This window comes from Monodelphis domestica, chromosome 4 (genome assembly GCF_027887165.1).
Source record: "Monodelphis domestica isolate mMonDom1 chromosome 4, mMonDom1.pri, whole genome shotgun sequence".
Classification (NCBI taxonomy): Eukaryota; Metazoa; Chordata; class Mammalia; order Didelphimorphia; family Didelphidae; genus Monodelphis; species Monodelphis domestica.
The window spans coordinates 223,537,267-223,565,190 of NC_077230.1; the positions used below are offsets into that span (position 1 = coordinate 223,537,267).

Genomic DNA, 27,924 nt, shown 5'->3' on the forward strand with positions numbered 1-27,924 from the left:
GCTGGTTGCCAACCCCTAAAATTGTTACAGAAACTACTTAACTTAAAGTTAAGATTTTAAAAGACTGTTCAATATTACCCAGTCTTAGGAAAGTGTTAAGTAGGTAAGTAAATGAGATAGGTGAGAACAGCTGAAGTAAGGATTGTAAAACTGCCATTAAACAGACTGGAAATATTCTCCCAATACCAAGATAACTAGAGGGATTTTTAAGACTGTAAGTCATATCATTGCTCTTCCTCTACCAGCAATGTGATGAATTACAGGCTCATTTAGACACTCTGCAAAGATACTGGCAAGAGAATTTCCAACTCAAAGAAATTGAGGTGAGAGACTAGATAAGGGGTGCTACTTGAGGTAGATGGAGCAAGTGAGCACTGAAGATGAAAAGAAGGAAGGGGTAGAGTTTGCCCAATGGGAAAAACCAGCAATCAGGACAGTAGATTAGGGGTGTAACGACCAAGAAAGATACTATAACTAGATGGAAGAAAATACCAGATAGAACAAGTATTAATAGGCAAGTCACTTTATTCTTGTTACTAGAATATTTTCAGGAAATAACATTTTTCTGAAAAGCTCAAGTATCCATGACAAAGCAAGTGGAAATATAAGAGCCAGGTCATTAAATGCAAAGAATGCCTTTCCGTTCATTTCAGAGACAGGGTGGTATTTATCTCTATATTAGTTCTATATATTCCTATTATTGTTGCTCAGCAGAGAACAGGGCATAAAAGGAAAGGGACCTGCAGCCATCATAGGACTTCACCTCCATGACTACCAAGAATTGTCTCCAGTAGTTCCCACAGGCAGCAAAAGGAGCTCCTAAGTGCATGTTGAATTAGAATATGTAAAGCCTCACATAGAATCAGAACAGTTCAGGGCAGAGTTGAGCCTGTGGGTGAGGAATTTTAGGTATCTCTTTCCACACTCATTCCTCCGGCACAGAGTCAGGTTAAATTCAATATCTGTCTCCTAAATCTAGCTTTCTGTGCATGGGGTCTTTACTAACTAGCTTTCTCCAGATAGCATGCAAGAGTGATAGAAGAATTATGTTAATGACATTTAATACAAGCAATTCTAATTGTTATGCAATAACATGTCATGGTAGATACATGTCCTAATGCCTTCTAAATTTTCACTATCTCATCAAAAGTAAAATCCCTATCAGCACATAGATTAAAGACACTTCAAACTAGTCCCTCCATTCCTCTGTTTAATCATCTAAAACAGAAGGGGAAGCATTCTTTCTATAATATTCTATGAGATAATCTCAAAGGGGAAAGCTAGAATAATGTCTGCGTTCATCAAATCTGAAATTTAATGGGTTATACAGTGCCAGAGATCCTGGTAACCACAAAGAATGATCTTGCATAGAGCAGCAGTGCTTAGAAAGAATATGGGGAATTTAAAGAAGCCTTTATTGATTAACTATTGTTATTTCTTCTTGTCATTTCCCACTCCATCCACCAAAAGAAATATTTTTACTTATTGCACATATTTTGGAATTTGCTTATCTGTAAACTTCTTGCTTTCCCTAGAAGAATGCAAGCTGCTTGTGTGAGGGGACTATCATCTTTGTCTCTGTAATGCTAGCTCCTAGCAGTGTCCAGCCCAGAGCAGGGCACTAAAGAAATACTTGAATTAAAACAAACTGAATCTGACTGACCACTTCCTATGGGGAATGAGCCATAACTGGGAAGGGAAGCACACCAAGACCTCTCAGCAGCAGAGAGGCTAAGGGAGAAGCAGCCAGAGATAAACTCTTAAAATCTTCCATCTCTACTCTCACAGGCCAAAGACTGCAGGATCCACAGAGGATTTCAGAAGAGCATTGGCAGCTTCAATACATTCACCCAGGGAGGAGTCTGCAAACACAAGAAGATGGATGAGAAGACTAGTTGCTGGAAAAGCAGGGAAGTGGGTTCTCTTCCCCAGCCTGTAGCATATTTCCTTTCATCCCTCCTTCCTTTAGTCATTCTTTCTCCCCTTCTGTCCTCCCCCAACCATTTCGACCTCCAGCAAACATCCAGTCAGCATTCACTATGCTTAACAGAAGGTGCTGTATCAGGCAGGCTGTCTACCCCAAGTCATGCTCTTTTCCTCTCTCTGCATCTCCTAAATTCTCCTGTCACCTTCCTGGGTCCCACAAACACTTCTGAGGTAAATATTCTTGAAGCCAGAGGAGCAAATAGCTCCAAGATCAGTCTTGGGCTCATCTATGGGGCTAAAGTAGGAAGGATGCAGGCAGCCAGCCTGACAGAAGAAATGTGAAGACAGGCAAGGCCACTCTGTCTAAAACTCTTGCTATCCCACTGCCATTTCCCATTGGTATTTACAACCGGCTTCTCCTGTCCCCTCTAGGTCCCTCATGATCTGAGTCATTCCTCTGGTCAAGAGACCAAAAAGGGGGAGCAGAAGGGAATCAGAGGATCAGTCTTCTATCTCTCACCCTACACAGACTAATGAGGGAGTATAATAGTAAAGTCTCCTGATTCATGAAGAAATGCTTACCAGAATGAGCCTGGATCCATGCCACAGCCTTCTTTTCCAGAAGTTCCCATTCTTCTCTCTGGCCCCAAAAGCTGCTGTGCAGCCACAGCACAGCCAAGATAGTGGCCCAGCTTGGGACATCTTTACTCTGGAGGATATACAGAACCCAAGCCCTAGTGTCAGGGTACCCCAGAAAGGAGCAGACAATCCTTTGCCTGACTCCTGGCCCAATCACAGCTAAAGAAATAACTGATCCCAGAGAGAATATCTATCTCTCCTTCCTGGTCCCTTTCTGAGCACCTAAACATAAGAAACTACACTAAGCTGTAAGTCCCAGAAAGGGTTTCCATCAACCTCTCTCATTCACAGACCCCATGTCTGTAGGCACTGACTCCCATCATTCTGCCCAGAGGGGGGTTGTTCTCCCTTACTCCCTCTCTCTTCTATTTCCCTCTCCACACCCCTCACCCTGTCCCCTCTCCTCTCTGGAGTCTCACCTGATCAGGCAATGCAGCCAGTGCAGCCTGAACACTCACACCCAGGACTGAAGCCAGAGCTTCGTCCAGTTCCCAGGAACCATCTGCCTTCTGGAGGGAAATCAGCTGTAGAAGTGGAGACTCTGGAGGGGATGGAACTGAGGGGTGAAAAATATTAAATTATACTATCACACATAACCTCAAGACAATTGGGGGAGAGTGGAGATGTCATTCTCTAAAGAGCTGCTAATGTGGGAAAATCCTTTTTAACAGAAAAATCAAAAAAGATAAACTTAGGTTCTAACCTGTGAAAAGTGAGTCAAACTTTGTCTATCAATCAACCAAAAACTTAAACACCCTACTTAACACTAAGTAAGGGAGTTCTCAAGTCACTTACTAAGGTGGGTGACAACTCCAGAGACAACTGACCACCCCCTGGGCAGTGCTAAGCAAATTGATAGACTGCAATTGGTCCCTGTAAAGTGGAGGCAGGGACAGGAAGTGACATGAAAAGGACTATAAAAAGTCCTGAACTTCCTGTCCAGGAATCTTGGGCTGGTAGTTTGCCTCTTGAGGTGGCTTTGAATTTGGACTCTAGCTTTGACTTGGGACCTTGGCTCTTGGACTGCTTCTTGGAGGACTGCTCCTGGATCTTCTCCTTTGGACTTCAACTTGGGTGAGCGAGTAGCTGGCCTTCCCTTCCTGGCTTCTGGAGAGACTGATTCTGGGGAGTCCTCCTTCTCCTGGAGGCTATGTTAGTGGAACTTTTTCATAAGACACCACTGGATCCTCTGACTGAGGGTTAAGGAGCTCTTCCAGGACTGAGCCGGATACCAAAGAAATATTTAGTGTGAAAGGCTAGACATTTTCTCTACCCTCTTCTTACATTTCTCTACTTTTACTCTTTCTACCCCTTTGTAAATAAAAGCTACTAAAAGTCATTTTGACTTGAGCTATAATATTTTTTAATCAGCGATCACAATATTACTTTAGGATTCTCATATATTTTAGTCAAACCCTAAATTTATATTTTTACAAATCCAAAAATGAAAATAGTTTTATAGCAAGAAGGCCAGTTTCACAATAAAGCCAGATTTCTGGTCAAGACCAAAAAACCCCGAGCACTGTGAGAGACTTTCTTTTATCCCCAAGGAATATCAGAACTTTTATACAAGTACAAAAATAATCCAAGACAATAATTATAGCCATCTAAAAATAAAGGCATGGGGAAGTAATGTTCATTGGTTAGGACAACTGGGAAAGACTTCTTATTGGTAGAAGTCACTTGATAGACAAGGGGAGGAGTGGTAAGCCTGAACCCTATTTTCTAAGCCTGATGATGTCAAGGATGATGTATACTAGGGTAAATAGGAGGTACCAGGCCTAAAAGCAGAGCAAAAGCCTGATGATATATACTAGGATGTATAGGGTGTACACAAGGGTGAAGGGGTGTCACTAGGCTTCTAACCAAGGCAAAAGCCTCTATGCTAATGAAGGCCACGTCACAAGTTCAAGATCATGATTGCTGAGGGTGTATGACATAGCAATTTTGAAGGGTGAGGCTGACACTAAAGGTGGTTGATGCTAAAACAGTTATTTACTTATCTTTATTTATCTTAGTTATATTTACTTATAAGTATCAAATCCTTGATACTTATACTAAAATAACCAAGAGTCTATTAATATTATCACTTATGATATCATTAGTTACCTATCTTAAAATCACAATTATAAAATTATAATTGTATAATTATAACTTAAAACTATTGCTAACATTAAAATCTAATATCCATATTGTAAAGGTTAAAATTATGGTTGAGACTGAGTGTAATAATTATTTTGGTTGCCAAGGATCTTATTTATAAAATCCTAATGAAACACCCAAGTCAGCTGGAAATTTTATGGTGATTTAACTGATAGTGGAGGAGATTAAGGAGAAGGAAGAAGGAAAGGAGTAGGTTTCCTCCCCCACATCTGGCTAGTACAGAGTGGTGAGATTAGGAGATAAGGTTTTAGGGTATGAAGGAGGAAGGAGTCAGCTTGAACTCCAAAATGGAAAGGGCTAAGCCAAGATGCCTGAACCTGAAATCAGCTCCAGGGCAAACTCACCACCAAACCCAGACAAATTAACTGCCACCACTCCAAGATTGTCGGAACCCCTAGCACACTGCCAGCCAGAGTCCCCTCTCCAGGGAAAGAGGAAGAGAGAGGAAATGACGTGCCTTATATAGAGGATTTTACTTCACTTTCTGTGTCTGATCTGTACCAATAATAGCTTAGTTTGACTTAGGCCAGGAGTCTGTCCGATTTTTCTGCACATGTCTGTTGAAGGCCATTTCCTCAGATAATTAAATCTAGAGTTTGGTGCAGACCTTCCTAGTCTTGTTAAACTAAGGAGAAATTCAGGGTTTCCAAGATCGATTTTTTTAGTCCAAGTATCTCTATTGTTATTGATCAGGAAATAGATAATCAGATCTTCTAAAGTACGGTCTGATTAGGGTGGAATAGTTTTAAAATCCACAATAAAAGGTGGTAGGGACTTTCACACTTACACTAGCCACAAAGCAAGCTACATTAGGAAGGGGATATAGAGGTGGCCTTTGTAGTATCTCTGGTTTGAGAGTCCTCAGACTTCCTATTCAAGAGGCCAAAATCAGCACCACCCCATATCAACCTCCCAAGGCTTTGCTGGGAAGGGCCATGGCACTAATGAATACCACAAGGAGCCAGACTAAAGGATCTCTCTACCAGAAAAGAAATCTTGGAAGTCAAGGGAGAGAGTAATTTTTTGTAGACACTGAAAACAATTTTGTTCTTTTAAAAATTTAAATAGCTTGGATTTGAAACTGCTCTTAAAAGAAATTAGGTAAAAAGTATACCTAGCACAGTGAAAAGGATTGACCAAGAAATCTACTAAAGGAATGGAAGAGTAACAAGTATGGAGATTAGAGGAACTTTTCAGTGACCTCTGAGAACAAAACATTTATCTTCCTTTATTCCTTTCTTCCTTTCTTTCTTTCTACCAGTGCCAAGTAATAGATATTCATGCAATAAATGACAAAATGATTTCTCTACCCAAAGAGAAGGTGAAAATGCTGGCAAAATGCCTCTTGGTTCTTCAGTTTATCATGAAGAAGGAAATATTCTTTGAAAGAATGAAGGCTCCTTTCTTTGCGGAGTTCAAGTATTTTCACCTTCTCTTCTGGCAGAGACCTCCAGTAGAAGGGTGCCCCCTACTTTCAGGTACTACATTCTATTTTTGAATTTGTGTCTTTGCACCTTCTAACTATGGAGTCTAATTTTGTCCTATAGAATCATTTATCCACATAATATGACCAATAAAAATCTTGTCTGTAATTCTGAAATATAAAACTATTCAAGTATATGATGGGTGAATCTCCTGAGATTATCTAACTAGAAAATCCTTTTCCACTCCTGCTGATACCATGGAGGCAATGATGTCTCCAGAACAAACCAGGAATACATTCCTTGAGATTATGAAAAAATGAGCAAGAAACTGAAGACCTTAGGACCACAAGTCCTTTTGTATTTTGTTTGTTTCAGTCATTGTTACATGCTTAATTCAGGAGGAAAAAGTAGAAATGGGAGCGAACACCAGATTAAGAATGAGTCTGAGAGCAGGTAGGTGTCTAACAGCTAGATAGCCAAGCATGGAGACTGGAGATCCTAGGTTCAAATCCAAGTTCAGATACTTCCTAGCTGTGTAACCCCAGGCAAGCCATTTAATTCCAGTTGCCTAGCCTTTATGACTCTTCCACTTGGAACAAATATTTAAGACAAAAGATAGGAGTTTAAAAAAATTGAGTATGTGACCAGGATTTAGATTTCTAGATATTCACTAGGAAATATGAGGAAAAAGGTATTTACAATCTCTGCCACTATTTCCCTGCTTCTATCACCTCTTAACTTCTTGCCTTCTAAACTTATTATAAATCTGGAACTATTCTCTCCTAACTTGCCAATGGCCTCTTAATTGCCAAAAAAAATAGACTTTTTTCTCAGGCCTTGTCTTTTTCTACCTATCTGAGGCAACTGATACTGTGGGAGGCACTTCTATTTTCTGGATACTTACAATTCTCTAGGATTCTTGTGACACTGTTCTCTCTTTGTTCTCTTATTTATCTGACCAACCTCTTTCAGGCTCCCTTCCAGGACCATCACCTATATCCTGCTACCTCCCTAAGTACAGTTATATATAAAGTTTTTGTTTTAGACCTTCTATTTTCTCTTTATATTTAAGTAGGTGATATAACCAGCTCCTCTGTATTTAATTTTCTTCATGCTGATCACTCCCAGGTCTATCTATCTAGTCCTAATCTCCCTCCTGGAGCTATAGACACACATAACTAAATGTCTAGTGGACATTTTAAACAGAACATCCTGTAGGCATACCAAATTCAACAAGCCCCAAAAAGAATTCATTAATTTCCTCTCAAAATCAATTTTTCTTCATAATTTGCTTATTTCCATTTATGACATATCTATCCTCTTAGTCAACATATTTACAATCTTGGAGCTATTCTCAAGTCTTCACTCTCATTTACCCCACACAGCCAAACCAGTGGTCACATCTTATCATGTCTCCGGTCCATACCTCTCTCATACCTTTCTATCCTCCTAAATGATCATCAACCCAATTCAGGGCCTCTGAATGCATTCTTGCATTGCCTCTTTACTGGCCTCACTGCCTGAAGTCTCTCCTCTCTCCAGTCTATCCTCCAAACATCTCCAAAAGTGATTTTCATGTAATGTAGGCCTGACCATGGCTTCCCTTCTTGATAAACTCCACCGATTCCTTAGAAGCTCCCACATGAAATACTAAGGAATAAGTAATAGCAGATCCTAGGAAAAGATGGGACTGTTTGGTGTCAATCTGCATGAACGAGATTCCTCTCCTTTTACTGAGAATCATAATATGTATTGAATATTGGAGCAGAGAAGAGAGAGGAAGGAAGAGCTGAATGCTCAGTCAGCAGGAAGAGCAGATCTCTGTGAAGAAATGATATGTGTCTGGGGGACAAGGCAGCCAAGCAAGGGCCACAGTGGTGACATGGAAACAAATCAACTTCCCCAAATACTTTTCAGAGATAAAGCTACAAAGAAGTAACAGTTAGGAGCAAGAGATTTGCTGCAGATAAGGAGTAACAACACAAAGCTGAGTACACCTCACCTGTATCGGATTCCATAATGCTACATTGCATTAAAAGTGAGGACCTTGCAAAATTTTCATGCCTGGAAGACTTCTTTTTTTTTACGAGTGGTCCACAAGATGCTACAGGGAGAATAGACCAAAGGAAAGTTTTAAAAAGGAATGTTACCTCTGGCAAATATAAGAATAGAACAGTTCAATTCACAGAGATAGCTATCACTCCATTTATCATCCTTACCAGAATGAAAAACTGGAGGGCCAGCACAATTGGAAAGTGATTTAGCCATCAGAGGACCACGAAATGCCTTAGGAGCTGAAATCCAATAGAACAATAATTGAGATCAGAACAGACTCAGGATCCCAGGGTCAGCCAAGAAATCCAGAGGAAGGAATACTATTCTTTTAGGGATGTGTCCCCTGGCATACTCTCTCTTCTAGTTATGGGATCCTCTCCTAAGAGCTTCTGCCTCTGCAGTTCTCAAACTGGCCCCCATGCCAACTGTTGAGTGAGTTCCTGAGATCCTCTTGGAAGGTCATACTTATTTACTTGCCATCCACACATCATTTGGTACCCATCTATATAACTATAGCACATGAGATACAGGAATAAAATGACTGCAATTTTAGCAATTATGACTGTTTTAAGCTATGATTTCGGCTAACAATGTTAATATTCCCATATCCTCTTTAATTCTTCTCTAAAATTTCCATCTCCCCTCTACCCAAGAGATGCTTTTCTCCTCCTCCCATCCCAACAGGAAGGCCACTCCAATATAAAATCTCAAAACAACACATAGGACTTCCAGACATTGAAAAAGGCCTAAGAACCTACTATGATCTTCCATGACCTTTTTATCTCTAATAGGATCCAAGGGGCTCAGATCTACCCTATGTACTCATGCTATAGGAAGTTATAATAAGTCATCCTGTTCTAACCTGCCATACACTTCATTGGCCTATAGGCCATCTGAGCCAATGGAATATCCCTCCGAATTAGGGGCCCCTGAATGGGCTCGTTGAGCTCCTTATTGATAGCAATGTAGGCTGTGTGAGGGGAGACAACTCCTGACTGGAGGCTGATATCCATCACTTTTTTCTTCTTTTCTGCAGCATCCTCTGAACTTCCTTCTAGGGTCTGGATCAAGGACTTGGCAGCCAGGCGGTGAATGGTAAGTCTGGAAATGAAAGAATCTTCTGAGCTACTTATGCAGACCTTGTCAGGCAATCTTAACCCTTAATTCCACAGAGTTCCCTCAATAACCAAGGAAAGCAGATGAGAAAAAAGGGAAGAGAAAGATTACTGAAAAGGGATGAAGGAGAAGCTTTAAGTACAAGCAAGGCAGGAGAAAAAAGAAGGATTCTTACTTGTCATCTGCCTTGGGATCCAAGGAGAATGGCACTGTGCTCTTGACGCTATTACCACGGAGTGTGTACTGAAGACATACCTCACCTGCTGCTCCTTTGGGCTAAATAAGATAAGCAGAGAAATCAGGAAGTAGACAGTCCATTAAGGGAAGGGTCAAGGCCTAAATCAAAAGCATAATCTCATGTCTCTAGAGCTTGAAGTGATCTTAGAGGCCATCTAGTCTCACTCCTTCATTTTTACCTAACACAATGCTGGGGGAAGAGTATTCAGAGACCCAAAGGGAGCTTGGTGGATTTTTCTTGATCATAAGTCATAAGCATCTGAAGTGAGATTTGAACACAGGTCCCCTGACCCAAAGCCACTACTCTTTCCCACATACAATACTAGATCAGAAAGAATACTCTTCAGGTAAAAAACATTATCAAGGTCTAGAAATACCAGGAGGGAAAGGAAATGCGACCTACGCATGCCCTCGTCCTCTTGATAACCCCACAAGCGCACTCATTGGGAGAAAAGGAAAAGCCCAAGACAGTGTTTGGACATTAGCTACCACAACTATAGTATATAAAAGTAAGAATGTGGACTTACTGCATTGGTCCCTTTCAACTGGGCATAGAGAATTAACCTCTGACCCTGGAAGATGATAGTAGGAGCTGGGAAGAGCAAGGTGGTCTCCAGCCCAGGAGGCAGAGTCCAGGTGAAGGAGATATCCTGGGCCATTGGCTGCAGGGCTTGCTTTAGGGACCGAAGAGCCTAGGGGAATGATGGTGAACCTTTTAGAACCTTTTAGAGATCACATAGATTTAGCTTCGTTTTCTAATGTAAAAATCCTACTATTGGGATAGTAGGATTTTTACATTAGAAAACGAAGCTAAATCTAAGTTGTAGAGCTAGAACCTCTAGAAAAGCAGGGAAAGGTCCTGGTGTCTGAGGCTAGACTTGATCAATATACCTTCATGTTCATTTCCCCTAAGTACCTATCTGTCATGACCAGAAAATCTCCTGGATCCCTCAGCACACAGTGAGGTCACCCTTGCTTCACAGACATCAGATTGAAGTGCTCTCAGATCTGGAGCTGCAAAGTCTCAAGGTCCAGAAAGAGAAAGTTCCCACCTCTCTCACCCTGGCACATTTCCATAGTAACTAAATATAAAATAGTGCTAGAATATAGGACATGAGAAAAAAAAAAGAGTTCTCCCTGTTCAGGTAGCTATTACTCTGCCTCAATCTAGAGCAGATGATTTTCAAGAACCATGACACCTTGGGCTGCATTCTGTCCTTGCCCGTGATGAATTCTGCAGTGCCTCCAGCTGCCCGTGCAATGCCTTTAATAAGGCTGGTAGAAGCCCCTTCTCCAATTCCAAAAGAGAAACACCTATAAAGAGAACAGAACAGGCTGGCCAAAGCAGTTTTAGAACGAGCTTCCTAACTCCTGATTCACTGGGGAAATAAGAGTACAAATAGTTTAAGGGATGGGACCTGGTTAGAGATCAGAGCCATCAACAGATCATCACCACCAAAACACAGATGAAGATCTAGAAGGGATCTCTGAGGCAATCTAGTCCAACCTTCTCATTTTGCAGATGAAGAAACTGAGGCCCAGAGACACAGTAAATAAGTGTCAGAAGCTGAATCCTGAAAACCATACCTGTGATTCTGGCTGTGGCGTCGAACTTCAGCAATCACCAAACCTGTATCACAAACTTCTCCATCTGTGAAGACAAAGAGCTGCAGAGGGAGACAAGAAGCCACACATCCTGTTAGAGCCATGTCAGGTTCCTCAGACAAAGTTCTGCTGGCCCAGTCCATGACAGCTATCCTACTATAGAGCAGGTTGCCTCATTATACAAAGTGAGGCTCCACAGCCACTTGCCAGCAATATTATAGATGCAATTTCAGCTGGGATATGGATTATGATCTCTGAGGTAAATTTAAAGGTAAGGGCCTCTGATTCTTAGACCCTGGGTGGGTTGATTTATAACCAGGACAGTAAGGATAGAGGACAAAAGAGGGAATTTTAGAAGGGCGAGGAGTGGAGAAGTGATCACAAGAAATTGGCTTATGAGGAAGAACAACACAAAAAGAAAGGACACTGTAAGGGTTAAATTAAGGAGTTAGACAAAGTTAGGAGAGCAGTTTAACAGAAACTTTGTTTAATTTGAGAAAGAAGTAGAGATAGAAAGATAGAAAAAAGGAAAGATAGATTATTAATCTTATACCCTATAAATATACCCACAATTCCTAAATTTCATGAACATACCTCTAACTGTCCTCTGAGGACAGTTTCTTCTGCCTGGCATGCCAGGCCTATCTTAACCTACTCTGTCTATAAATTATTCACTAACTACCTCCCTAAAATAACAGATAGCCACTCACTCCTTCAATCAGTTTTCTACAGCAACCCAACTGTCAGCAGCTAACTGCCAGTAGCCCCTTGCCTCAGAGACAAACCTCCTTCTCTCTGGAGACCCCAGAGGCAAAAGATTCCCAATTGTCAGTGGCTGCTTCCTTATCTCCTCACTGACCAACTATCCCCCCTAACTTCCTGTCAGAGGCCAGGCTACTTCCTTCTCCTCAGGTCCTGGTCTCTTAGGTAACAGAATCTTCAGCTCTACTGTTAGTTCTGATCTACTTAGAAATCCTGCTCTCTACTAGCCTCTTAAGGAGACAGAAGGAGAGATTAAGAAAATGCCTTTAACTATCCCCTCATATCTTTTGGGAGACTAGGATCCCCAATGGATCTTTCACACATAACTATCTTATACTTTAACAACACTATACAACACTCATTCCCATTAAAAAAAATACTGTTAATGTAGGTACAAATGGATTTTTCTCTTAAAATTATAAGAAACATCTACCTAAAACAATCAGCATTATTTGTAACAAGGATAAGCTAGAAGCCCTCCCATTAAGATCAAGACTGAAACAATGGTGCCCATTACCACCAATACTATTTAAATACTGTATTAGAAATGCTAGCAATAGCAACAAAAGAAGAAAAAAATAAAAGGAATCAAAATAGGCAAAAAAAACCCTATTTTTTGCAGAGGATATGAGATTATATATGGAAAATCCTAGAGATTTAACTAAAAAGTTAGCGGAAACTATCATAGCAAAGTAGCAGTATATATAATATAAATCCACATAAGTTATCAGCAATCCTAGATATTACTGTCAAAAATCTGTAAGAAGAGATGGAAAGAGATATTATATTTAAAATATTGGAGAAATTATTTGTTCCTGGGTAGGCAGAGCCCAATTTTGCCTATTCTAATTTACTTATTCAATGCCCTTCTAATTAAATTACCAAAAAAAATTATTAAACTAAAAATAATAAAATTCATTTGTAAGGCCAAAAGATCAAAATAACAAATGAATAAATGAAATAATATAACATAAGGAGATCTAGCAGTATCAGACATTAAACTCTATTATACATTAGTAATTATCAAAATTATCTGGTATAGGGGGCAGCTGGGTAGCTCAGTGGATTGAAAGCCAGGCCTAGAGATGGGAGGTCCTAGGTTCAAATCTGGTCTCAGACATTTCCCAGCTGTGTGACCCTGGGCAAGTCACTTGACCCCCATTGCCTAGCCCTTACCACTCTTCTTCCTTGGCGCCAATACACAGTATTGACTCCAAGACGGAAAGTAAGGGTTTAAAAAAAAATTATCTGGTACAGTATAATAAACAAAAGGTAGATCAGTGGAAAAAGCAGACAGTGGAAAAGATTATGGTAACATTAAAAAAATAGATTATCATAACCTTGTATTTGACAAAAGTACAGATTCAAGGATTTGGGGTGTGAAGATTAAATTAACTCTCCCCTGATTGTGAAGATTAAATTAACTCCCCTGCCCATTTTTAGATTTAATCACCAAAAGTATACATATCCCACTTAATCTTTAAGTGGGAGGGGAAGGTCTATGACCCACATGTGTGAAAGTGGGTGATGAATCAGAATCAACTGACGGTCCCATGGGCAGTCCTAAGCAAAACTATAGACTATAATTTGTCCACATAAAAAGTAGAGGAAGGCATAGGAAATGACGCAAAGAAGCGTCTTTAAAAGGAGTTACAACTTCTCATTCTTCGGAGTTCTGAGTTCGAGTTCGAGGCTGATGATGAATCTGCTCACTGGACTTGAAACTTTGGACTTGATGAGATTGTTCTTAAATCTCTCCCTTTGGACTGACATGTGGTGAGTGAAAAAGGCTGACTCCTTTTCTGGATTTTCTGAAGGGATTAGCCTCAGGAGAGGCCTACCCTCTTGAGAGATGCTTTCTGCATCCCCTGGTCCTTGGCTCAAAGCTGAGGCCTCTCCATCTAAGAACTAATTAGCCTTGCCTGGGTTGAGCCAGGGGTGGGAGCAAAATACTTAGTATGTAGGTTAGATGTCTTACCCTATCCTCTCTCTGATTTTTCTAACTTTCACTCTTTCTGTATTTTATAAATAAATCTCTTTGGAATTAATTAAATTCCTGGCAACCCTATTCTTAAATAATACAGTCCAACCTTTTATATAAACCCCCTCAATTTCTACCCCTAACAGGGGTAAGATATCACTATTTGGTAAAAATTGCTAGGGCCAAAACTACTTATAAAACAACAACTTACTCCATTCACTAAGATCAGATCAAATTGAATGCATGACTTAGGCATAAAAGAAGATATCATAAAAAAATTAAAAGATGGAACACATTATCTGTCAGATTTATGGATAGGAGAAGAAATTATGAATAACTAAGAAGGTGAATTGTGAAAGAAAATGGATACTTTCTATTACATTAAATTAAAAATATTTTGTACAAATAAATTAATATAACTTAGATTATAAGGAAAGCAGAAAACTTGGGTAAATTTTTATAGATAGTTTTTTAGGTAGAGGTCTCATATCTCAAATATATAGAGAATTTTGTCAAATTTATAAGAGACATCCTCCAAATGCTCAAAAGATATGAACATGTGATTTTTGAATGAAAAAATCAAATATATATAAAGATACATGAAAAAATTGCTCTAAATCACTACTGATTAGAGAAATACAAATCAAAACACTAATACAAATCAAAACAATTGAGATATCATCTCACCTATCATGTTGGCAAAAACTGAAAAGGAGGCAAAATGGCATATGTTGAATGAGATGTGGAAAAACAGGGAGCTAATAAATTGTTGGTGGAACTGTGAAATGATCTAACCTTTTTGGAGAGCAATTTGTAATTATGCCCATATTTATAAAAGTATGTATATACTTGGACTCAGTAATACTACTCTTAGGTTTGTTCCCAAGGTGATCTAACGTTTCTTGTTGAAGTAGCAAAAAACTAGAAATTGAGGGGATATTCATCAATTGTGGAATGGCTGAAGAAACTGTGATATATGATTATAAGGGAATACTACCATGAGATAAGAAATGATTATCTGGTTAATTTTTTTAAAAACTTGTAAAGACCTACATGAAATAATGAAGATCAAAACAAGAAGGAGCAAGAAAATTTTATATTTGAATAAAGAACTTATATTGAAAGAATAACATGTGAAAGTCCATTCCCAGAGAAAGAACTGATAAATAGAAATGTGAAAGATAAAAATTTTAGACACAGACACACATACACACACGTTGTTTTTGGTGGTTGGCCCTCTCTGTGGTATGGTGAGGGGTGGAGGGTATGTGAAATACTAGGGGGAAATTTTTATTTTAAAAAAAGATTGTCTAATTATATTTTTAAACCCTTGCCTTCCATCTTAGAATTAATACTGTGTATTGGTTCCAAGACAGAAGAGTGGTAAGGGCTAGGCAATGGGGATTAACTGACTTGTCCAGGGTCACACAGCTAAAAAGTGACTGAGACCAGATTGGAACCCAGGATCTCCCACCTGACTCTTACTGCACCCAAAGTACTTGATTCTTGAGAGCTTCTTCTGAGACAGAGCATTCTAGTGAAAAGAGGGCTGGATTTTGAGTCAAAAGTCCAGTATGTAGATTCAATTTCTGTCACTGATTACCTGTGTGAACTTTAGAAAGTCACTGATCTCTCCAGGTCTCAGTTGATTTACCAGTACGATGAAGGATTTGAACATAAGAACTTGTACAACTGGAAAGATCTTGAATTTATGACCCAAAGATTCTACAGAAACACCCAAATCCCTCCCAAGGGCTCTGGCTGCTGCCTTCAACCCATCCTGAAGTTCACCTGATCTCCCTCTCCTCCTGCTCAGAGTTGGTGACTCTCCAGGATCCAGGAACCTCTATTTTGACATGGGTGTGGGAGCAGGACAGGGAACAAGCATTTATGAAGCACCTACTATGTGCCAGACACTGGGCTAAGCACTACAAAAACACTCTCGTTTGATCATCACAGCTATGAGCTAGGTGGTTCGTTGAGGCACTCGGGAGGTGTGAGAGCCTCCTAAACAGCACAGTGAGGGGCTTCTGTGAGTGGGACCTCGCACTGGGGCCCTGCAGATGGGCAGAGGCAGTGGGGGCTACCAGAAAGAATGATGGATGTGGGTGTCAGGACCAAAGACCTGGCTTCCCAGTCATCTCTCACTTCACTGGTTCCCTAGCCATGGGCCAGTCCAAACCCAAGTTTGCCCAGCTCTGAAGGGGAGATAATAACATGGCAATCCACCTCACCATGTGGTTGCAAGAATCAAATGATATCAATCACTAAGTGAACTTTCAGTTGTGATGAGAACCAAAGGCCTCCTTCCTAGTGCAAGGGATGAGACTCCTCTTAGGCGAGGACAGACTCCATTAAACCTGCCAATTCTGCTCTTACAATGGATCTAACTTTCTCCTGCTACAACACAAAGCTGATCACTGCTGACTGCACCCAGGATTAGTACTGGGGACCCATCAACCAAGCAAGCCTTGTGGCTCCCTTTCCCTCACCTGCCGGGGGTGGTTTGGTTTGCAGGATTTGCTGTAAATGCTCTTCAGTGGCTCCAAGATTTCAGTCCCTCCCAGGTCAGCTTCAAGAGACTTTACTCTCTGCACAGCCTCCTCCATGGTCTGCTGTGTGTACTCCACACTTTCTCTGAGATGCACACATACATACACACACAGAAGAGGTCCATGAGGGATAGTCTCTGTCTCAGGAACTCCAGCCTACTCCCCTCCCTCCCGTAACCCCCAACTCCAAAGACAGGCCTTCTATTGCCTCTTCACTAACTGGGAAGCTGAAGCCTTTGCAATATCTCCCTCCCAGTTTTCTCTTTCAACCTCCACCCTCCTCCCAACCTCTGTGACACTATCCAGAGGCTCACGGGAAGAAGTAATCAAAAGAGGATCCAAATCCATAGATATTGAAATAACAGCCAAGAGGCAAACTCTTCAGCAGCAGGATCAGAGTTTCCTGAGTGAGAAGGCAGAGAAGATATTACCAAAAAAGGGTCATTTTTCCATCCTGCTGATACTTAGTTCTCACCTGTTCTTCCCTCCATGATTCTGAGCCCAGTGAGTTACCCTCAAGGTGGTCCCGTTCAGATTTAGCCCATGAGAAGGAAATGGTCACGATGGTACAAGATCAACTGAATCCCCAAAGTTCCACTTGCACTTTGGACAAAAGGCATGTGCAAGAGAGATGTCAAGAGAAAAGAAGCTGGTACCTTGGCACTTGATATGCGTAACTGGGAACCCATTTCATAATTCAGTGGTGAGGCCATGCTCCCTGAGCGGTCCACAAGGAAGATAAATTCACCAGAAGTGCTCTCTCCCTCAGCCACAGGGATGCTAGGGTAGAAACTCACCATCATAGCTGTGTCTCCCATCAGGGAACCTACCCAGAGGTGAAAAAAGTAAAAAAAAAAATACATACCTACATACATTCACACATCAGTACATACATACATACATGCATGCATATGCATGCATGTATGTATGTCTCCTTGGGTCCTGTAGTATACAAAATGATATGAAAAGGGAGAAGGGTGAGGGTTGAGGGTTCAATTATCACACCTTAAAGTTTTTATTTTTGGTTTGGATTTTTGTCCTAATTGCAAGAGGTCTTACAAAAATTACAAATTTACCTATGAAAAATTTCTGGAGAAGGGAAGGATAAAGTAGCCCAGTGAATAGAGTGTCAGGCTTGGAGACCAGAAAACCTGGGTTTCAATGTTGCCTGAGATACTTCCTAGTGTGTGATCCTGGGCAAGTCACTTAATCCCAATTGCCTTGCCCTTACCATACTTTTGCCTTAGAATCAAGATTTATTATTGAGTTGAGGGTTAAAAAATAAAAAGAATTGTATAGGAAAAGGAGCCATCAGATCCTGGGCATACCTCTAAATAAATTGACATTACATTAAATATATCATCAGAGAGCTATTTAGGACTAAAATAAAATGAGCTGGTCACAAAGTAACATTAAAAATAAAGAGTAGATAGTGGAGGATGGATGTATTTGTAGTCAATGGACAAGGGTCACCCAAGATGAGAAGAAATGAAAAGGTTTTAATAAATATCAGCAGAAAGAGCAGCCATATTGATGATATCACTGTTCAATTATCCATGAAATACAAAAGTAAACCTCATGTTAACTTTTAATATTAGGGATAAAAGAAGAAAGAGCATCCAACTATATTATTAGATGTCACCAGGAATCTGAGATAAGTCAATTGAGCATTAAATCTACCTGCAGTTTCCTTGATAGACTACATTTAAAAAAATTAAGTTGGATGCCATATCTATGTGCCTACACAAAGTCTATCCTAATTTATACAACTAGAGAAATATTTTCCTGAAACTAGTCAAGGAGAAATAAATTATGGATTTTTGCATTAAAAAAATGGAACAACGCAAAGATTAGTTTTACATTACTTTTGCAAAACACATGGAGAACACTGTTCAAATGGAATGTTTCTAAGTATATTTAAAAAAAGAACCACTATATAAGTGTTTTACAAGCAGTACAATGTAGTAGATAAAGACCTGTCCTCAGAAGAAGGAAGATCAAGGTTCAAGTCTCACCTCAGAGATATATGAACTGAACCTCTCCATGCTCTAGAATTTTCTCTAAGACTAGGTTACTGACAATGTCCTCATCTTTTATTAATGGAGAGAATTTTCTCAATTAGGAGTGAATTTACATGAATGAAATTACAGACCTAATCTCTAGCTCAGGGTCTCACAGAGGCTATTACATGCTGAGTTAGTTTCTTTGGGGAGGAAAGAGTCACCTACATCTGGTGTCTGGGAGAGTGAGGCACTAGGATGGATGTTAAGTTCCAACTTTCAGTTATCAATCCTTCAATGGGAAATAGACTAGGTAAATGAAAACTCAGACCATATGATAATGTGGCCATCATAAAAGAGGTCAAGATTTCAGTTTGGGGCAGTAATGGTAAATTAATGTAAAGATATAAATAGAGAGCCTTTTTATTTTTTTGTCAAAGAGTACAGATCCAATAACATCATAAGAGGATGAGGGTTTTTGCAAATGGAACCAGTATTTCCCAGTCACCAAAGCTGGTTCCGGTTCTTAGAAGGCTCGCAGGTTTTAAAGCCAACCCTACAGCCCCGAGGGACAGCTGAACTTGTTCAATCTAATCCCTCACCATTAAGACTGGACCATACTGAAATGCCTTACAAGTAATTCCTGGGTATGGCAGGTCTCTGATTAGGGGAGGAATGGAAGCAATACCATTTTGTCACTAAAATGATGCATATAGGTCCATTCTACTCTGTTGGCTTTTAAATAGGAATGGCTTTTTAAAACTTTATTGGGAGGGAAGGAACAAGATTACTACACAAAGTGACCAAAGAAGGTTTACTCAGAGTGAATAAATTGAAGATAATGAACAAAAAAAAAATGCTACACTCAAAGTATTATTTCATTTTCATTTCCGTGAATGATTTTGAACTAAGAAAGTATAGAACAAAATACTTATCAACAAATAAAATTCAATGATAAATAAAGGGCCACCTGGCTGATTTCAAATAGGGCAAATCACCAGGTCTAAACAAACTACCCTAAAATCAAAAAGGAAGTGTGCAACTAGAGGATGGCTATCGTATGGTGAAGAAGCTGGGAAAACAAGTAATTATTAAGGTCCTACTATGGGCCAAGAACAGTGCTAAAACCTTACAAATATTCTGTCATGTGATCCTTAAAACAACCCTGAGATAGATAATTATATCCATTTTATAGCTGAAGAAAGTGAGGTAGGGAGTGCTGTAATACATACAAGGTATTAGAAGAACTAACATTTGACAGGTGAACTAGAGTTGGTATTCATTGAAAAACCTTGGCAAATTGGAAAAGAAAGAAAGGCCTACAGGCCAGAGGATCAGAGGAAATCTCATACACATTTATCCCAGAATTTCAACAAGAGAATTCAAAGCCTCTCATGTGATTTCTCTATGTACAAAATAGAGTTACACATTCCAGGATAGTAGATAGATGCATTCATAACTGGTTAGTCCTGTCTCTAAATCCTATCAATGATCAGTACCCAAAATAGTCATTAGTGGATGAGGGTCAAAATCCAGAGAGTTTTCAAATGAAGCAAACCAAGGATATGTAATTAGCCATATATTGTTCAATATTTTTAAATCAATGACTTAGAGGAAAGAATGGCTGGCCCAAAAACAGAAGAGATAAGTAAAAAGTCACATGAAAGACTGAAAATAAAAAGATGCATTCAGCTAGAGCTATGTGCTCACTCAATCTCATCACCTTAAATTGAACGTGGATAAAATGAAAGGTTCTATCAAAAAATGAACTATATAAGTACATAGCAAAAAGGCTATAGAGAAACAGCTCTCTCTTCCAATTTTGGCATTCCGGGTCTAATATAAAATCATACTGGAGAAAAAAGTATCAAAGTGTAATATTCAACAGTCAGAATGGCATCTTAAGCCTCCCCATTTCTTCTTTGTTTTTGTTTCATTTTTTTCCTCCATTTTTCATTTAGAATATGTTTCCATGGTTACATGATTCACGATTTCCCCTCCCACCTCTTCCCTCTCCCTCCGGAAGCTGACAAGCAGTTCCACTGCGTAATACATGCATCAAAGCCTTTCCATTTCTACATTGGGCATAATAATGAATTCCTTCTTTATACTCCTTTTAACTGTAAACTACCTGAATAGATGATTTCAGTTTAACAAGTTCCCTCTTAATAAGGAAATGAATCTCCCTCTGCATTCCTGAGAGCACCGCTGCACACACAATTATAACAATACAATTAGACAGACATTTTTACACCCCACAACTGTTTCAAAACCTCTCTGAAATCTCTATTTCACAGGAAGAGAAGTGACAGAAAGGTACAGATCAATGTCTACAAGTCGACCTCCTGAGATTGGCTCACCTGGTTTGGCACCAGCTTGGGGAAGCTCCAAGGAGACACTGGGAGTGTTTCTTCCCCCGTAGTAAACCAGAATCTCAACATCCCGATCAAATTTGTGCCCTTCAGCCAAGGAAACCTAAGGGAGGATGAAGGAGGGCAGAGGAATGATGGGAAGAGAAAGAAATTCCAGGACTCTCTACCCAGATGAGAACCAGGGGCTAAAGAGTAACTTCCCATTGGTGAATAATACTCAGGGATGGTGTTGGTATGAAAACAGAAAGGCTTACCTGTAGATTTCAGGAAGGATGGGGAGAGCATCAATATGATGCTCTATGGGTGAGCCATGAGACAACAAGGAGGGATTTGAGGTGAGGGTACTGGGCAGAGGCACCAAAGGCAATGGTGCTCCCTGTCTAGTTAGTTACCTGGGCAACTGTCTTGTCATCTGCCAAGTACTTCAGGGGACTCAGGGCACAGCTGGAATGGACCTTCTCAATGCCATTAGAGGAGCAGATATTGGCGCTGACACTAAATGTGTAGGGCAGCTCCTTGCCAGGAATCCGGGAAATGTGAGAGGTGATGCTGTCAGTCTCAGCTGATTCTGTGAGAAGCCAAGTAACTCTCAGTACAGTGAGGATGTGGGGAGGAGCTGAAGTCCCTTTTCTCACCTTGGCCACAACACCTAGTAGGACTCCAATGCCCCCACTGTCCTTCCATCCTCAAGCTCCTGCCACTGCTATTGGAGAAGCCCAACTCCTCACCTTGGAGAAGGTAGCGTGGGTTCAAGATGGCTGGGAGCACAAATCGAACAGCCTCATCTGCTTCAAGGGACAGTTCCTGAACATAGCTCAGGGTGACAGTAGCCTTCTGGCCAGGGGGCAGATTTCCTATACTACATCTGAAAATGTCCCTAGAGCTGTTATCCTGCTCCAGTAGGAAGGCTTCCTGGCCTTGAGAGATGGCATTCTCATAATCCTCCTGGGCCTGGGGGAAAAGAGGAAGAACAGGAATGAGGAGGACTTGGGAGCAAGTAGAAGAAGAGGAAAAACCCTTTTAGAGAGAAGGGGAAAGGCAGAAATAATGAGAAGTTAGAGGAGGCAGCTAGAGAGAAAAGCCAAAGGATAGAGGTAACAGCCCCTCAGGCTGAGTTCTCTCCAAATGGTTTCAGTCAAGAATCAGAAATTTAGGATCAGAAAGTCCCCCAGTGATTACCTAGGTCAACTCTCTCATTTTTCAGCAGATAGTCCTACGGGTAAAACAGCAGCTCAAGAGAGAACAAATGTAACTTACCATTTCCAGCTGATACTAAACAAAAATTACCAATCCAACATGAGGAAGAAAAAGGGGAGCACTGGGGTCCCATTCCTACTACCTTCTGCTTTTCTCGGATTTCTCCCACTATATTCTTCCCATCCACCACAGCCTGGAAGCTATAAACAGCAGAGTCTTCATCCATGGGGAACACAAACAATGCTTCCACAGGGCTTGTTTCCTCATTCTTGTAGTCCAGGGTTGCAGACACATCTGCCACAAACTGATTGATAGACACATCTACTGAGATGCTCTTGAGAGGAACTGGAGGAGGAAAATGTACATCAACCCTTAATTCTCAGGACCAAAGACTCCACCAAGGGTTATAGAGTTCTAAACTTATCTCAACTTTCTCTTCTCCTTGTTTGTACTCATGGTAGACTTACCTGGCTGCTTAGAGAGGGTGAGAAGACCACAAGGTTGTTCCATGCTGGTAATCTATTAAATAAAGAAAGGGAAGAAAACTGAAATTTCACAGAAATCCATAGATGCTGTACCAACACCCTTGTCAAATTGACTTTTTAGTGGAACTAGAATTCAAAGCCAGAAACAATCTATGAATCGAAGGCAGGGTAATTGACCAGAACAAAAGTGATCAAAGAGAATAGGAATGTCTTCTTTCTGTCTGAGACCCCAAGTGAGTCAAGTTCCTTTAGCCTTAGGGTAGTGACCCCAAGCCAATTTTACTTACAGCCATCATTTTACTAAATTCTACACATCTGAAACCCACAGACACTAGAAGAAAAGAGGTTCCTACAACCCTAGAACAGGTAAATTAAAGGGAAAGATGATGATTGATGATGTAAGTGAGCAGTTCCTCCTTTATTCAGGGAGGAACAATTGTCAACAAAAGGGATTTTTTCTATTGGTAGGTAGGGGCTGTGTTAGAAACTGCACTGTTTCCAAGAAGAGTGTGACATTGATGAAATATCCTTTCCATGTTTTAACCAAGCTGTGATCTAAATCTTAGATCTAAGGCCAGATTCTATTTTATGGTCCTTAGGTTTCATTACCAGCCATAGCTCATTCCATGTTTCAGCACAATTTATATTATTCTTACAGGAAAAAAGCATAACTTTGAATTCATCTTTCATTACCTGATTTTGTTTTCTCCTTTGGTACATCTATGAAAAAATCTAAGTTGCCTGTTGAGTTCTTCAAGGACTAAAAGCCGGGTTCACTTTGGGCTTCTCCCCTTTCTCTTCCTGAAGAGAATATCTGAAGAATTTCATTTTTAGAGCATTCTAGAACTGTTAGTTGTTTGAAAAACTGAGCATTTTATTTTATATTTATTTTTTAAACCCTTACTTTCTGTCTTAGAATTGATATTTGTTCTAAGGCCATACAGCAGTAAGGACTAGGCAATTGGACTAAGTAACTTGCCCAGGGTTACAGAGATAGGAAAGGCTTGAATTCTGATTTGAACCCAGGATCTTTCATCTCCAGGTCTGGCTCTCTCTCCACTAAGCCACCTAACTTCCCAACAAAGCATTTATAAAGCACTTACTGTGTGCAAAGCCCTATGCTAGCAAGTTTAGAAAGCATGATAGTCTTTTAAGGGGCTCAGTCTAATAGGAAGCTCCAACAAATTTGAGAGATTTCCTATTTCTTTGGATAGCTTGTGGAAATCTAGGCCATGAGGGCAGCTAGGGAGAGATGGGAGGTCCTGGGTTCAAATTTGACATCAGACACTTCTAGCTGTGACTCTTGGCAAGTCACTTATCACTCTTTGCCTACTGCTCTTCTGCCTTGAAACCAATACATGGTATTGATTCTAAGATAGAAGGTAGGAGTTTAAAAAAAAATCTAAGCCATGGAATTTAATTTATTCTGTCTCTACACCCCTTGAACTGTGCTTTAAAAATGTAAAACATTTAAACTATGTCTGGTTTCCTACTTTGCTATCACAAACTCTAAGCTAGAGTGACCACTTCTCACCTAACCAGTTCTTCCTTATTTGGGAGCATCAGATTCAGAAAAGAACTTCCCTCAGTTGCTTTTTTTCTTCTTTTTGAAGGGATAAAATGACCATTAAAGTAATATCTCTATATATTAGCTGTTCTGTTTGGGGGAAAAAATAGAAGAAATAGGTCCCAGTAGATGTCTAGAAAAATGAAATTTTGGCACCAAATTTGTGCTGTGTCTCTAAATCCTTATTTATTTCTTCCTTCAGATGGTGATCTGATAACAATATTGCACATACCTTTTTCTTCTGCCTATGGTCTTTATCAAATTCTTCTTCCCATGTAGACTTATCCGAGTACAAACATCAACAACATGGAAATGGGTTTTGATCAAGGACACATGTAAAACCCAGTGCAATTACATGTTGGCTACATGAAGGGGTGGAGGCAGGGGAGGGAAAGAATATAATTCTTGTAACCAAGGGAAAATGTTCTAAATTGACTAATTAAATACAATTTTTAAAAAATTATTCTTTGCCCCATCTAACTTTTCACATCTAATTCCTGGATTTCTTCATCAGATAATCTTTATTTTTTTCTGTTTTGCTTTTGCTTTTATTGTTGCCAAACAAGTATATTATGTTTTATAGACTTTGGAGTCAAAATGGACACTCATAAATAAATTAAAACTTCTAGAGTTCCAGCTGCTTACAATTCTGTCTCTTCATTTGTTTTATAACCTCTAATCTTTTTCTCTTTCTCACTGTAACCTCCATTCTTCAGTTATTTCCCAGGTCAGCATCCATGCTTTGGATTCTCTCTTCCTTTCTCCATCTCAATTTCATGGGGAACCATGTTCAACACTATCCTTGACCTTTGATTCTCTTACCCTACTTTCCTGCTGCTGCTCATGCCTTTCTCACCTCCAACCCTGGATTACATCCTCTTCCTTCACTCCTATTTAGAGGCTGCTCAATAAATGTAGAGCAAATCACTAAACTGTCCCTGACTAGTCCTACTACAAATCTGTGTTATCTAATGTTAACTGGGCCCTCACTGAAGAAGCAAGGCAAATACTTTCTTCCTTCTTAATCACCATCCCAATCTTTACAGAGGATATTAAAAAAAAAAAGGATAAGAAGGGGAAAGGGTATAGTGTGATGCTTAAGCAGGGAATCTTCTAAATATGTAATCCTGTAGCGTATGGTCAGGGTTATCATGATAAATAAAGTCTTCTCCCAGCCTGGTCTCTACCAGGAGCCATGGGCTGCCACTGACTGTATCACTCCCAAGGGGGCTCTCTGAGTAAGACAAGACTCCCCCCACTGGCACCCTAATAACTGTGGAAATAGTGTTGCCATGAACTACTTTAGAAAAATCTAACAATTGACTTTATAAAAGACAACTGAAAATTCAGTCAAAACAGACCCAAGAAGTCATTACTAACCTTGACTAAACTTCACAAAGATACCAAGAGAGTATAGAGTCATAGGAAGTGTCGCTAGCATGCTGTAAACCTGCGGCACAATTCCTTCACTCTCCACACTCAGCCTAACTTTTACTTTAATAATATTTTATATTTAATACTAGGGCAGCTAGTTTCTGCCATGGATAGAATACAAGGCCCAGAATCAGGAAGACATCATCCAGAGTTCAAATTTAGCCTCAAGCACTTACTACCTGTGTGACCTTGAGCAAGTCCTTTACCCCTGTTTGCTCGTTTCTTCCTTTGTAAAATAAGCTGGAGAAAGAACTAAGAAACTTCTTCAGCATTTTTGCCAAAATAGCCCTGAAAAGAATCACAAAGGATCAGACCAATTTGGAAAACTACTAAATAATCAATATTTTAATAAACAGCTTTATTTACATGTTTTTTTCTCCTTACAGTTTGTGAGCTCCTTGAGGGTAGAGACTATTTTGCTTTTCTTTATAATCCTCAGCATTTCACTCCATTACATATAGAAATTTAACTTGCCTAACATGAAAGTAGGAAGTAAAGAGAATAAGAGAAAGGGAGTGGGGAAGGATGATTAATAGAAAGGTAAATAAAAAGTCAATATTCTGAAGCAAAACAGACTTTAGAGAAGAGAAAGAAGAATAAATACAAGAAAATAGGATAGAGCAAAATGGCCTGTTAGTAATCTCTGCTATGAATAGAAACTCACACATAAAATGCAAGTGAAGAGCAGAACGGATTGCAAACCAGAATTTATATTTAATAAACGCTTGCGGGCTATCACTTGAAGGCAGCCAAACCTAGCTTCTCCCAGAGAACTCAGCAGGTGGGAAAGTCTATACCTACTCCATGTTATAACCTCAGAGCAAATGGTAAACATCCAAACCCCAGCTTCAGCAAGAATGTGACCAGGAACAATCAGCCAAATTGTCCTAAAGACTGAGTTGGGCCCACAAAATGGCATCAGAACCAGAAGAGGCCCCATAGGAAAATCCTGCCTGCGGAGGCTGGGGGGAGAGCTCTGACCCTGTGGCATCTCTGCGCAAGAATAACAGTGGGATGGGCAACTGACAGAAATGGCTGAATGATGGAAGGCTTCCATGACAGGTTCTCATCAAGGCAGAATGTGAGAGCTGGAAGCTTCCATCACAAGCTTAGCAGAGGAAAACTGAGGCCCAGACAGACGTGATTTGCTCACAGAGATAACGTCCCCAAAAAAGATTCAAGCAGGCTTCTATGCAGAATTCTTTTCAGTATGCAAGCCCTTCCCCCCCCTGCTTGGAAGGCATATAATGGAGAACACTGGGTCTCAAAGACAGGAAATAATTCTGATTCTATACCTTCACAGGGAAGGCCAAATTGGGGGCTTTCTCCTTGCATCCAGGGCCTCAACCTCCCTACTTTGCAGGGGTGAATCAGTCAGTGCCCCCAGGAGCCTGTGCCAATCCTTTTAAGGGGGACTCTTGGCAGGGAGGGACGAGTTAACCAAGAGACATGTAGGCCTTGCGTAATAGCACAAGCAGGGGCCGAGGTCTCTTTAAGAGAATCATGCCTGTAAGCCTCCCTAGCTTCCAGAAGCTCAGCCTGACAGATGAAGCTGCTTCAGCCCCAGCGCTGACAGGGAAGGAGGGGGCATGGAATACAGAAAGACGTGAGAGACCAGGAATAGCAGAAAATAAGCTGCTCTATACCTCACAGCCTCCCGGGGTTTCCCTGAAAGGATGGACCCAAAATTGAACCCTAAATTTAAGAGGCTTGCAGGGAAATTTGGGGGACGTATGGGGTGGGGCGGGGAGGGGGTAGAATTAGTGCACATCGTCAAATTAGCCCCCTACGTTCTAGAGGAGAGTCCCTGGGAAGTGTCGGGGTTGAGAGGGGGTAAGGTGGGAAGAAAACTCCTATAAGAATTTCAGGTTCTGAGGATGGAGGTCAGTTACCTGCTCAGAAGTCCTTCGGCCTTTCTAGTTTCTCGCCATAGTGAAAGAAGCTGTGGTTTCGGTTTCCGAGAAGGTCCCTCCCTCCTTTACTTACAGTAAAAACCACGGGATCCATTTTCAAGGGATTGTCTACAAATTAGTCATCCCAAATTCAAATGTTCGCCTTATGGTACAAAGCCCTTCAGGGATTCTCAAAAGTGTGGTCTGTGTAGCCCTAGAGTTCCCTAAATCTTTTTTTTAGGGGGCCCTCCAGCTCGCTTGTTTTGTGATGAAATTAATACATTTGTATATTAAAATACCCCTCCCTTTTCCAAATATTTAGCTGTGTGAAGCCAGGTTTCTTCCTAAACTTCAATCAAAATTTCTTTTCCATAAAATTAGGAATTAATTTCGAATATAATCGCACATTTATTAAGCATTTATGTCGACCACTTTGCTGTTGCAGAGGGGGAGGGGAGAGAGAGAGAGAGAGAGAGAGAGAGAGAGAGAGAGAGAGAGAGAGAGAGAGACAGAGAGA

The 27,924-nt window shown here is 40.4% G+C and overlaps 1 protein-coding gene across 5 annotated transcripts; it reads right to left on the reverse strand.

Moving 5' to 3' along the window:
• Positions 1 to 507: 507 nt before the first annotated feature.
• On the reverse strand, positions 508 to 27,558 carry LOC100030181 (von Willebrand factor A domain-containing protein 5A-like). Of its 5 annotated transcripts, none has more exons than XM_007494594.3 (20): positions 27,408 to 27,536; positions 25,695 to 25,803; positions 22,497 to 22,548; positions 22,172 to 22,374; positions 21,561 to 21,783; positions 21,225 to 21,400; positions 20,821 to 20,935; positions 17,117 to 17,286; positions 16,775 to 16,863; positions 16,401 to 16,545; positions 11,148 to 11,227; positions 10,760 to 10,874; positions 10,088 to 10,252; positions 9,499 to 9,599; positions 9,070 to 9,308; positions 8,372 to 8,446; positions 8,155 to 8,256; positions 2,985 to 3,121; positions 2,509 to 2,635; positions 508 to 1,862 (listed from the first exon to the last, which is right to left on the reverse strand). In XM_007494594.3, the coding sequence occupies exons 2-20, from the start codon at positions 25,785 to 25,787 to the stop codon at positions 1,783 to 1,785; spliced, it is 2,487 nt and encodes an 828-aa protein (XP_007494656.1). In that variant the 5' UTR covers positions 25,788 to 25,803; positions 27,408 to 27,536; the 3' UTR covers positions 508 to 1,782. The 5 variants fall into 5 exon arrangements, with proteins under 5 accessions (XP_007494656.1, XP_056650152.1, XP_056650153.1 ...); XM_056794174.1 differs by having other exon boundaries at positions 25,692 to 25,803; XM_056794175.1 differs by lacking the exon at positions 25,695 to 25,803 and adding an exon at positions 23,208 to 23,328 and having other exon boundaries at positions 27,408 to 27,469.
• Between the last annotated feature and the right edge of the window lie 366 nt (positions 27,559 to 27,924).

Coding starts and splice junctions, on each gene's coding strand:
- LOC100030181 (XM_056794174.1), bottom strand. CDS start 25,787: ATGCTGAAGAAGTTTCTTAGTTCTTTCTCCAGCTTATTTTACAAAGGA. Junction 16,864..17,116: donor TACGCATATCAAGTGCCAAG/GTACCAGCTTCT, acceptor CTTCTCACTCAG/GAAACTCTGATCCTGCTGCT. Junction 3,122..8,154: donor CATTATGGAATCCGATACAG/GTGAGGTGTACT, acceptor TTCACCCCTCAG/TTCCATCCCCTCCAGAGTCT.